This window comes from Gekko japonicus, unplaced genomic scaffold (assembly GCF_001447785.1).
Source record: "Gekko japonicus isolate JY-2015 unplaced genomic scaffold, Gekko_japonicus_V1.1 scaffold1112, whole genome shotgun sequence".
Taxonomy (NCBI): Eukaryota; Metazoa; Chordata; class Lepidosauria; order Squamata; family Gekkonidae; genus Gekko; species Gekko japonicus.
In genome coordinates, this window is record NW_015168080.1 from 350,259 (window position 1) to 362,844 (window position 12,586).

At 48.5% G+C, this 12,586-nt stretch overlaps 1 protein-coding gene across 1 annotated transcript in view; it reads right to left on the reverse strand.

Moving 5' to 3' along the window:
- CTSC (cathepsin C) overlaps positions 1-12,586 on the reverse strand; it is a gene marked incomplete at its 3' end in the record, with an annotated part of 40,876 nt that overhangs the window by 16,315 nt on the left and 11,975 nt on the right. Inside the window, exon 4 of the mRNA XM_015414682.1 lies at positions 8,636-8,791. Coding sequence (XP_015270168.1) covers positions 8,636-8,791 — 156 coding nt within the window. The remainder of the gene's footprint in view (positions 1-8,635; positions 8,792-12,586) is intronic.

Genomic DNA, 12,586 nt, shown 5'->3' on the forward strand with positions numbered 1-12,586 from the left:
CAGAAGCCCTACCCCCCAAATCTCCTGATAGCCCTACAGCTACAGTCGCCAACCTCCAGGTGGGGCCTAGAGAACTCCTGAAATCACAACTGATCAACAGACAACAGAGATCAGTTCCCCTGGAGAAAATGGTTCCTTTGGAGGGTGGACTCTGTGGCATTATAACCTGTTGAGGTCCCTCCCCTCCCCAGGCTCCACCCCCAAAACCTGCCATGTAGTTCCTAACCCAGAGGTAGCATTGACAATGTTCCCTCTAAGCTGCGGAGTCTTGTGAGCAAAACCTCTACTTTGTGAGCTACTGGCACTAAAGCGGTGAGCAAACAACTTGGCTACTGCATAAATTAGTTTGCGCTGGAGCCCTCCTTCCTGAGCTGAGACAAAAATCTGTGAGCCGGAGGCTAAAAAACTGTGAGCTAGCTCACACTCACTCAGCTTAGAGGGAACACTGATTACAATATAGGTTTTGGACTTGGAATCATAGAATCACAGAGCTGGGAGGGGCCATCCAGGACATCTAGTCCAACCCCCCTGCTCAATGCAGGATCAGCCTAGAGCTTCCCTGACAAGTGTCTGTCCAGCCACTGCTTAAGGACTGCCAGTGAAGGGGAGCTCACCCCCTCCCCAGGCAACCAGTTCCACTGCTGCACAACTCTGACTGTGAAAAAGGTATTTCCTAATATCCAGCCGGTACCTTCCTACCCTTAATTTAAACCCATTCTAGCGAGTCCTCTCCTCTGCTGCCCACAGGAACAGCTCCCTGCCCTCCTCTTCTAAGTGACAGCCCTTCAGAGACTTCCAGAGAGCAATCGTGTGTCCCCCCTCAACCTCCTCTTCTCCAGACTGAACACTCCCTAGTCCCTCAGCCTTTACACACAGGGCTTCTTGGTCTCCAGGCCCCCGATCATCCTCATCGCTCTCCTCTGCACCCGCTCCATTCCGTCCACATCCCTTTTGAAGTGAGGCCTCCAGAACTACACACAATACTCCAGGTGCGGCCTGACTAACACAGTGTACAGCAGGACTATGACATCTTGCGATTAGGATGTTATGCCTCTGTTGATACACCCCAAGATCGCAGTAGCCTTTTTTGCCGCCACATCACACTGTCTGCTCATATTTAACTTTTGGTCCACCCGTGCCCCGAGATCCTGTTCACGCACACTGCTACCCAGAAGTTATTGGCTGTACACCGTCTACCTTACCTTCAACTGAACAATCCCCGGAACGCTGCTTTCAGGGCCAAAAAGACCTATAACCTGCACAACAGTGCCCTTACAAGTCCACACGCCCATCCTCCAATGGGCTTGCCCAAAGCACAGAAGAGACTTGCTGTAGCTCTGGACTACAAAAATCACAGCAAACACCTACATAAGAGGAATCCTGCAGCTTGTGCATGACAGTCCCCTGCAAAGATTCCATTTCGGAGGCTAAAGAGAGAGCTGTCGGGCAGAACGGGGCGAAGAGTCCACGGCAATCACAATGCCAGTCACACAGGCTTGTTTCTAGGCATTACACTCGAGTGCTTAACAGCGTGGAACTTCTGGACCTCTCTTTGCTAGAAAATTGCCTTCCGCGATGGACGCAATCCAACCGCAGACACCAAAGAACCAAAATGATACTTAATGCGGCCGTCGTCAGGGGCTAAGAACCACTTCCGAGCAGCCGTTTCAGGAGAACGCTGGCAATAGTTAATGAGCTGCAGCTGAAGGAGGTTTGTCTTTGTCTGCTTACTGCTAAGCCATCCCTCTCCCCCCCCCACTAAGCCATCGACTAAAGTGCACCATTTAGCAGCAGAATGCATTTTGGGACAGACAAGCCTCGCCCCGCATTGTTGTTTCCCAAGTCACCACTGTTCAGCAACTAAAACATTCGACGTCTACAGCATGAGGCCCGATCTCACAAAGCGCATGCAGACATGATTCAGGGTTCTTTTTGTAGCAGGAACTCATTTGCATATTAGGCGACACACCCCTAATGTAGCCAATCCTCCAAGAGCTTACAGTAGCCCCTGTAAGAATTGCTCTGTAAGCTCTTGGAGGATTGGCTACATTAGGGGTGTGTCGCCTAATATGCAAACGAGTTCCTGCTACAAAAAGAGCCCATTCCCCCCACAAGGTGCTCAGGGCAGTTAACAACAATTTATAAGTACATTCCAATGAATAACTATATATTCAAGTTAAAAGTTTAAAATGATAAAACAAGAAGAGGAGGAGATTGGATTTGTACCCTGCCCTTCACTCCCTGAAGGCGTCTCGGAGTGGCTTACAATCTCCTTTCCCTTCCCCTCCCCACAACAGACACCCTGTGAGGTAGGTGGGGCTGAGAGAGCTCTTGAGGGAACTGCTCCTGAGAGACCAGCTGTGCAAGAACTTGTGACTGGCCCAAGGTCACACCAGCACCTGCATGTGGAGGAGTGGGGACTCGAACCCGGTTCTCCCAGATCAGAATCCACGCTTGTAACCAATAAACCAAAGTGGCTCTCCAGTTCAAACTGGATGTTCAAATCAGATGGCGTTTGAGCGCTATGAATCCTTTCCAAAAGGGGGGAGATGAAGAGGCCAGGCTCAATGGTGAACCGTTGCTGTCCTTGGCCATAGGCCTGGTAGAACATCTGTCTTACATGCCCTGCAGAATTGCTTTAGGTCCCGCAGGGCATGGATGTCATTAGGCAGAGAGTTCCACCAGTGGACCTGTGTGACACAGAGTGTTGGACTGGATGGGCCACTGGCCTGATCCAACATGGCTTCTCTTATGCTCTGATACTAGCAGAAGTTTCAAATGGTCTGCATTAGAAGAACAAGGTTCAAGACCAGTAGCACCTTAAAGACGAACAAGATTTCCGGGGTACATGCTTCTTGTGAGCTGAACTTCTCTGACAAAGCAAGCTTTGACTTCTGAGAGCTTATACCCTGGAAATCTTGTTGGCTTTTAAGGTAATACTGGCAGATGAGCCAAGAGGGGCTGTTTTATTCCGCCTTTCACTGCTGTCACTAGCCCGGAGTAACTTAGCCCATATGGATGCTTTCGCATCAGCTTCTGGGGGTTAAAAAAGGGAACACACAAAAATCTGCTTCCAGGACTTCCTTGGGAATGTGTCCTACAGAGCACAAAGCATGCCACTCAACGTCCAATACTAGGGCTGGATACTCCGCTCCCAGAGAGCACAACATGAGCATCAATGCCCCCCAAAGCAGGACTACAGTCCCCACTGGTTAGAAGGTAAGGGCTTAGGGTAAGAAAAAGCTGATTTAGGAAGCTTCATAATAAACAAGGAAACAGCATCTGCATGTCTGAATGAGGGTATCAGTGAGGCTTCACTTAGCTGTGTAATGTCCAACATTAAAAAGGCATAAGAACATAAGAAGAGTCCTGGTGGATCAGACCAGTGGTCCATCTAGTCCACATCCTGTCTCACACAGGGGCCAACCAGTTCCTCTGGAGGGCCAACAACAGGGCACAGAGGCTGAGGCCTTCCCCTGACAAGAACCTAAGAAGAGCCCTGCTGGATCAGACCAGTAGTCCATCTAGTCCAGCGTCCTACCTCACACAGTGGCCAACCAGTTCCTCTGGAGGGCCAACAACAGGGCACAGAGGCTGAGGCCTTCCCCTGACAAGAACCTAAGAAGAGCCCTGCTGGATCAGACCAGTAGTCCATCTAGTCCAGCGTCCTACCTCACACAGTGGCCAACCAGTTCCTCTGGAGGGCCAACAACAGGGCACAGAGGCTGAGGCCTTCCCCTGACAAGAACCTAAGAAGAGCCCTGCTGGATCAGACCAGTAGTCCATCTAGTCCAGCGTCCTACCTCACACAGTGGCCAACCAGTTCCTCTGGAGGGCCAACAACAGGGCACAGAGGCTGAGGCCTTCCCCTGACAAGAACCTAAGAAGAGCCCTGCTGGATCAGACCAGTAGTCCATCTAGTCCAGCGTCCTACCTCACACAGTGGCCAACCAGTTCCTCTGGAGGGCCAACAACAGGGCACAGAGGCTGAGGCCTTCCCCTGACAAGAACCTAAGAAGAGCCCTGCTGGATCAGACCAGTAGTCCATCTAGTCCAGCGTCCTACCTCACACAGTGGCCAACCAGTTCCTCTGGAGGGCCAACAACAGGGCGCAGAGGCCGAGGCCTTTCCTTGGTCTTGCTTCCTAGCACTTGGATTCAGAGTCTGACCACCTCTGAACATGGAGACTTCCTTTAGTCACCATGGCTAGTAGCTGCTACTGATAGACCAATCCCTCCATGAAGCTACCTACTCCCTTTTTAAAGCTGTCTACACCTGTGGCCATCATACATCTGCATGTGGAAAGAGCAGGTACAGCACAATCCTATATAACTATTTACTCAGAAGAAAGCCCCACCTGTGTTTAATGGCACTTACTCCTAGGTAAATGTACCTAAGATTACTGCTTTAGAGACACAAAGAGTAAGGAATATCCAGAGCCATGGACAGTGTTTACTGAGGGCAGCCAGGAGTAGAACATCATCCATACAGGCGACCTAGGAGTGTATGACACCAGTGATGCTCAGAGGAACTGGGAATACTTCGCTAAGAACGGTAGATCAGCATACTCCAACAGGTGGGTCTCAAGCTTCTGTGGTTTTCTTGCTTTGTGCATATTTCCCCCCAAAATGTGCGTGAGCATACCAAGTAAATTTGGACTCGTGGGTCACCACACCAAAAGGCTGGGAACCACTATGCTAGATTGTGCCATAGTCTTCATTGATGCCACAATGAGTCAAGACTGTCAAGGAATGTCATTAAAGACGCTGAGTTAAGAACAAGGCAAGACCAGGGCACCCTACAGTGCCCACAAGGCCCATGGCCAGCAGTACCCAGCAGGTTCGACCAGTTGCCACCAGTGTCCCCTCTAAGCTGAGTTGGTGCGAGCTAGCTCACAGTTTTTTAGCCTCCAGTTCACAGGTTTTTGTCTTCGCTCAGGAAGGAGGGCTCCAGGGCAAACTGATTCCTGCAGCAGCCAAACTGCTCGCTCACAACTTTCATGCCAGTCGCTCACAAAGTAGAATTTTTGTTCACAGGACTTCCCAGCTTAGAGGGAGCACTGGTTGCCACTAGCCAGAGTGCCTCTGTTGTATGGCCTTCGCCCCAGCAAAGACCACCTTGATCCCCATCGGGCTATCGACACTCATCAAGGTCCCTCCAATTTCGGCACCGCCAAGCCAATCTGCATCCTTCCCCCTCTTCCCTTCAGCCTCCCCCTTCCCATTGTGTGCTGAATTATTTTTTTTTTACACTGTTCTCAAAGCTGCAGGGCTTCGGGTCTTACTTTCAAACACACCTGACTAAACGTAGTAAAGGAAGTAGAAAGCATACAGCAGTGCGATGGAAAAGAGGGAGACCCCAAAAAGAGGGAGGAAAGGACCAGGCCTTACAAGTCCCAAGAACTACTGACCTGCCAAGGAAAGGAGGCTGCAGTAGGAAAACCCATTTCGGTGGGTGCGGCATGCATAGAAAAACTTTTTCTACACTACCTTGGGTTGGAACACTTTCCCTATGAGGAAAGGTTAAGGCGCTTAGGGCTCTTTAGCTTGGAGAAACGACGACTGAGGGGTGACATGATCGAGGTTTATAAGATTATGCATGGGAAAGAGCAGGCAGAGAAAGAGGTACTTTTCTCCCTTTCTCACAATACAAGAACTTGTGGGCACTCCATGAAACTGCTGAGCGGTCGGGTTAGAACGGATAAGAGGAAGTTTCACCCAAAGAGTGATTAACACTTGGAATTCACTGCCACAGGAAGTGGTGGCGGCTACAAGCATTGACGGCTTCAAAAGGGAATTAGATAAGCATATGGAGCAGAGGTCCATCAGTGGCTATTAGCAACAAGGTATAGATAGGGACTCTGGGGGCAAGTGATGCTCTGTCTTCTTGGTGCTTGGGGGGGGGGTCAACAGTGGGATGGCTTCTAATGCCCTGGCCCCACTGGTGGACCTCCTGATGGCACTGGTATTTCTGGCCACTGTGTGATACAGAGTGTTGGACTGGATGGGCCTTTGGCCTGATCCAACATTGGCATCTCTTATGTTCTTATGTTCTTACCTTTACCCAAACACAGCAATCTGGTACCAGAATAACTTCAAACTGGTGCTCAAGGCTCAATGGTGGTGATAGACCAGGTAGCGAGGTCTACCAAAGTACTGGGGCCTGATATTACTAGTGCTAATGTTGTACACATCGCTTATGAAACCCTTTGCCCTCTGCTGCTGACTAAGTCAGTTTAACTTAGCAGATGCACTTAACACTTACATGATGCATATGTTAAGTGCCTTTGATGATTCTAATCACAGTGACTGAAATCAATCGTGAACATATATTCAGATATTCACTTTGGTTCATTGCTTAAATGCATTGTGGGTAAAATGCTAAATGCTGACAGGCAAACATACTGCAGTGACTTTGCTTGTTCTTGCCAGTTGTAATCGCGCATGCCCCTGATGTCAGTTTGCTTGCGTTGGATGAAGAGCACTGCATGATGTACTAATATTTGTTACAATTAAGATACTTTTTAGAATTTCACAGCCTAGGAAGAAGAAAACCTATTGTTCAACTGAAGAAGGTATATTTTTGCCTGGGAAAATCCAACCCCCAGGTTGGATTCCCAATCAGAATGGTGCAATCAGAATGGTGTGATGGATATGTGACAAACTTTGATGGAACCAATAATTGTGATTTATTTCTAACTGTCATAGGGGGTATAAAATCGTATGTCTCCCATTGTAACCTTAGGGAGAGCTGTGGGTATTCAAGGATTCAAAACCTTGTTGTATCCGTACTTTCCCCCTTTATTAATAAAGCTTTAAAGTTTGGATTCTCCTCTACAAGACTGCCGTGTGCTTTCTCAAATTGGGCTGGGGGAGCACAACCTTTGATGGAGTTTCTGTCCTACACTAATGACATGACCTGTTTGTTACTCATTAGAAATTACAGCTCATGCTAGCTGCTGACTGAAACTGCTGATCATGGTGTCTCAAGTTGTTTCCCGTTTCTCTGCACAGTGAATGTAGAAGAAATCAGGATATGCTAACCGCAAGCTGCAAGGCTTGTGAGCTTGTAGCAAAACCACAAGTCTGGCACCAGTGATACAGACGCTTACTTGGAAGAAAACATCTCAGGCACTGGGAATTTCTGAAGAAGTAAAAGGTCCAAAGTGCATGTGTGCTTGCCACTGCTTTTGCTTAGCAAAGGTAAATCTATAGTTAGGTAGAAGGGAAATCAAATGACTGTGGCGTAGTGACGTAATGGAGCATCTGCGCATGCCCAAGAACAGCTTTAAGAAGTGATTGTTAAGACAAAGCAACACACTCTTTGGGACCTCTGCTAAACATCAGGAAGAACTTCCTGACAGTTAGACCGGTTCCTCAGTGGAACAACAGGCTTCCTCGGGAGGTGGGGGGAGCTCTCCTTCTCTGGAGGTTTCCAAGCAGAGGCTAGATGGCCATCTGACAGCAATGCTGTTTCTGTGAACTTAGGCAGATCACGAGAAGCGAGGGCAGGAAGGGCTGCCTCAGTGCTTAGTTCTCGTGGCCCTTTCTCGCACGCTCAGGGAAATGCTGATCATCGCTTTGGGGTCTGGAATCAATTGTTCTCCAAGCCAATTAGGCCAGGGATCCTGGAGGGGGGGGGTTGCCCTCTTCTGGGCATGGAGCAGGGGTCACTGGGGGGGTGGGGGGGAGGGATTTGTGAATTTCCATTGTTCAGGGGGTTGGACTAGATGACCCTGGAGGTCCCTTCCAACTCTTATGATTCTATGATAAGGGGTCTCCCTTCATTGCAATAAAGGTTTCTGTCTGCTTTTGGAAATCCCGACTGGCTGTTCATTGTTGGACTTGGCACACCAGGTGACGGGGCCCATTTGGGTAACAGTGGCACGTGTCAAGTAAAAAACAATTCTCACAAGTAGGAGAATAAGATAAGAATGAGGCAGGAGGAAAAAAAGAGGATGAAACCACCACCACTCCAAACTGCCAGCAGGGGGTCCCAACTTCAAGCGATCCTTTGAACAAATGACTCCTTGCAAACAAAGGTGGCGGCAGAGCCTCCCCCCCCCCCTGTACCTTTTTCTTCTCTCCTGGCGCTGGCTTTCTGTTTATCATAGAATCATAGAGTTGGAAGAGGTCATAGAGACCCTCTAGTCCAACCCCCTGCCCAATGCAGGACCATTGGGGAGTTTATAACATAGGGAGTTTTCAGGGAGTTTATAACATAGGTGAGCATTCCAGATATTTGCCACCTTCGGGCTCAGCTGGTGAAGTCTTTCCTGCCCTCTCATTCTTCTGAACCCCTGAACCAGCTTAACTGAGGGCAGTGGACACCAAAACTGGTAGAACGGTTGTTCAACCAAGATGAGAGACCTTGGGGATAGGTTCTGGGCAGGACCAAGAATCTGACTCATTTTTAGCTGTTTTAAGCTGTATTATCACAGCTCTAAGGACAACCGCGCAGACCAGAGATCACACAGTGATTCATCCTAAAGTATCGTCACTAATCCAAGGTGCTACACACCTGGCATCTCCTGAAAACAGACTCTTTCTTTGGAAGACAACATGAGATGACCTAATTGTCTTGCAGTCCTAAATAACAAAAGCTTTCAGCTCCCTGGTAAGCAACACCTTCTTACTTTGGTATTCTGGACTTCAACCCTCCGGCTCTCTTATAGAATTCTTCCAAGGTGAGCAGTCCATGTTCTTGGTAGGTTGTGGCAGTCCAGGATTTCTGAACAGCATTGATCGCCTTCACAAAGTCAATACTGGGGACATAGGGCCGTTTCAGATATCTGCAAACACACAGGGACAAGTTAAAAAGCTTAGATCAAAGAACGCGGTCATTTAGCTTAGCACAAGGGCTATGATTATAGTCCCAACAGTATACGAACACACACCTCGTACGGAAATCAGAACAGTCGCCAATTAAGGTCAGCGTTAGTCTTTTCAAATTGGCAGCAGTTCTCCAGAGTCGAAGTCTTTCCTATCGCCTCCTACAAGGCCCTTTCAACTGGCGATATAGGGGATTGAACCTGGGACCTTCTGCAAGTAAATCAGATGCCCTACCACTGAGCCACTGCACCTCTCAAACACCCACCCCTAAACAAAGAGAAGGGAGGTTCTCTTACATGAACAGCCACGGAGTGTTGCTGAGCTATATGATGTTTCATGGGCCACCCCCATTTTTAAGCCCCTGCCTTGGAACAGTTTACAATCTCAGGTTCAAAACGTATCTGATGCAGGTGACCTATGACTTGCCCTCCCGCCATTATGAATTATTAGGAAACCAAAAAGGCTGGGCGGTGGGGAGGAATTATATATGGAATTATCACTGTCAATTTTTTTAAAAAGCTAAAATTATATTCTAAAAACTTTAATCAAATATAAAAAAATTAAACCTGTAGATGTGGCCCCATCATGGAGCATCTGCTTGGCATGCAGAAGGTCTCAGGTTCAATCCCCGGCGTTTCCAGTCAAAAGGATCTGGCAGTAGGTGATGTGAAAGATCTAGGCCTGCAGCCAGGATTTTGTGGCTTGTGGGGCATTTTTCTTTCTTTCTTGTGCAGCTGAAGTTCTCGGTGCAGAAAGAAAAGCCAGGATTCTGAGGATTCTGACTCAGCTACTGTGGAATCAAGCCTTTTAAAAGCAAAGCATAGAGGCTTCTGCAAAATCTTAACCCCAGAGTGTGACAACAGCAGGCTGGGGTGGGTGGGGAGGGAGAATACGTTTCCAGGCGTAGCACTGGAAATACTTATCTGGGTTTGGCCAGTAAACTCACTCCAATTTGTATAAAAACACATAAAACTTTATTTACAAAAACAAAGGACAGACAACACATAGGTAGGGGAAAGAATGGATACACTTCAGCAAGGAATGTAAACCAAAAAAAACCCCAAACACCTAGCTGGCTATTCTACTCACTACTTTTCCTATCAGGCACGTAGCTCTGGCATCTCAACTGGTGTTCCTGGTGAGCAGAGTCTCTGGAAGCATAGCAGCAAGATGGAAATTGAAGAGAGCTTCGAGGCCGTCTCTTCTCTCTGAGTCTTCTCAAGTTGTCTATTCTACATAGGTGTTCTTAACCATTTAGCCAATGGAAAGCTGTTACTAGGATGGATCTCTAAATTGCAAGCTGTCAACCACTTCAGATGACAGTTCTCAGCCGCTGCAAGTTGATCACTTCTGCCAGCCTAAGCAACAATTCTGATCGCAAGCTGGCAGGTGGGGGTGATGACTTCTACAGTCAAGAAAGCTGACACTTAGGCAGAAAAACTCTCTTAAAAGAGACCATTTTCTTGACACAGAGTTAGAAGGGATCCTAGAGGTCACCTACTCCAACCCCCTTGCTCAGTGCAGGAATTAGTCAATTACACCACCCCACTCTGCTTAAAGGAGCACAAACCTTTAAAGAAATGTTGTTAAATGATTGGAAAAAGCACCTGTACATCCTGCAATTTGCCTTGTATCTCAGTGAGACAGGCAGACTACAATTAAAAGTTCTGCATATCTTTTTTTCCCTGGAGGGCTAACAGTAGCTCTGGAGGTGAAATGTTGATTTAGATGGAGGGAAGAAGCCAGCAGTGCCTGTTCTGATTTTGCAATCCGCAGCAGCAGCTTTACATTAAAATTCAGAGCCCCGAGAGCTCTCCCAGTCACAGATCTTCTGCATAATGTCGGAAGTTTGATGGGGTGGAAAGAGAGAAGGGGTAACAACGAGGACATGTGTGCGAGCACGCGTTTCAGCAGTTACAGGAGCTAAGAGATTCTGTATACTTGGCATTTAAGTGGGTACGGGCAGCACTAAACGCTGCCAGTCTGGCAAAAGAGCATCTGTTTCAACCCCCTGCAGACCAATGTTTCCCGTATGACCTGAGATTGACTGGGACCTGCAAAAATCTCTGGATTCCAGGACACGAATGACTACGCTGAAGACAGTCCTCGGCACAAGCAGACTTAAGCACTGCTTCTGTGAAAGGCCTCCAGAGCCTTTTTGTAAGTTGCTGCACAAAACAGGCATTTTGGGGAAGTGGCACTTCATCAGACACATATAGCACGGTTCAATTCCTGCAAACAGACTAAAGGGCCAAGCAGTAGCCTCAAGAGGAACCCTACTCCTGGGAAATATACCAGCAAGCTCCTATGGCCCTGAAGCCTCTGGTTTGACTGGAATTTTCCTGTTTTGGCAGGTAACACCAAGAAACACATTTGTGGTCCAAGATGGGTAGCTGCAGTAGTCTATCTGTAGCAGGAGCTGCGGTTAAGACGCTGAACTGCAGGCTGTGGAAGGTCAGTAGTTCAGCAGTTCAAGACCTGGGTTGCCGCATGACGGAGTGAGCTCCCGTCTCTAGTTCCAGTTCCTGCCAACCTAACAGTTCGAAAGCAAGAAATTGCAAGTAGATAAATAGGTACCACTTCGGTGGGAAGGTAACAGCGTTCCGTGCGCCTTGGTGTTTAGTCATGCCGGCCACATGACCATGGAAACGTCTTCGGGCAGCGCTGGTTCTTCGGCTTTGAATCGGATGAGCGCCGCAACCCTAGAGTCGGACTCGACTGGCTTTCGAGCAAGGGAACCTTTACTTTACTTTTAGCAGTAGAAAAGAGCAAGAGCCCAGTAGCACCTGAAAGACTAACAAAATTTGTGGCAGGGGAGGAGCTTTTGTGAGTCACTGCCTACTTCTTCAAAAGAAGTGGGCAGTGACTCACAAAAGCTCCTCCCTTGCCACAGATTTTGTCTTTAATGTGGTATGGGACTCTTGCTCTTTTCTACTTGCAGTCCAGTCTTTGGACACATTTCTCTCCAGGGGTCATTTCCTACAGGAGCGCACAGGAGCAGAGCTCCGGCAGTAAGGCGCTCAGGGGGTGGGCACATGCAACAAGCCCCACCCCCTGCTCCCAGCAGCCCTCAGTCAGGCCACGAGGAGCAAGAAGCAGCCACGTAAGTTGCAGAGCACCCCCCTGGCCCGCCTTCAGGTACAAGCTCTCCCTCCTCTGTGAGGGCAGATCTGTGCATTCCCTCCCCCCCATAGCTAGCAATCCAAAACAGTCCAGTGGCACAATTAAGACCAAGTTTTATTCAGGTACAAGCTCTCCCTCCTCTGCGAGGACAGATCTGCACCCCCCCCCAATAGCTAGCAATCCAAAACATTCCAGTGGAGCCTGAGTGGTGGGTGTTGTCTTCTGACGCACTTCCGGTGATGTCAGGGGGTGTGGCATATGCAAAGAAGTTATGCTAATAAGTTATACTAATGAGCTTCTGCACCTCTTTTTCTACGAAATGACCCGTTTCTCTCCTAGAATTGAGCAAAGGCCAACAGGAGTATTCCACTTCAAGGAAAACTGTTCCCATGGAAGTGGTGCAACTTTCACAAAGCAGCAACTTTTAGAGCTCTATTTACAATAGCTGCGCCAGGCCAACACTGCACAAAGGCCAGGGGAACAAGCCCAATTGTTTCCCTTAATCTAGCCTCGGGCCTATGATATGTTATCAGGCTCAATGGGCCATCATTCTATACAAAGCCCTTCCTGGTCTCGGACCATCATGTCAGCAAGACCATCTCTCACATCAGCTTGGCTCACCTGTGCAGGCT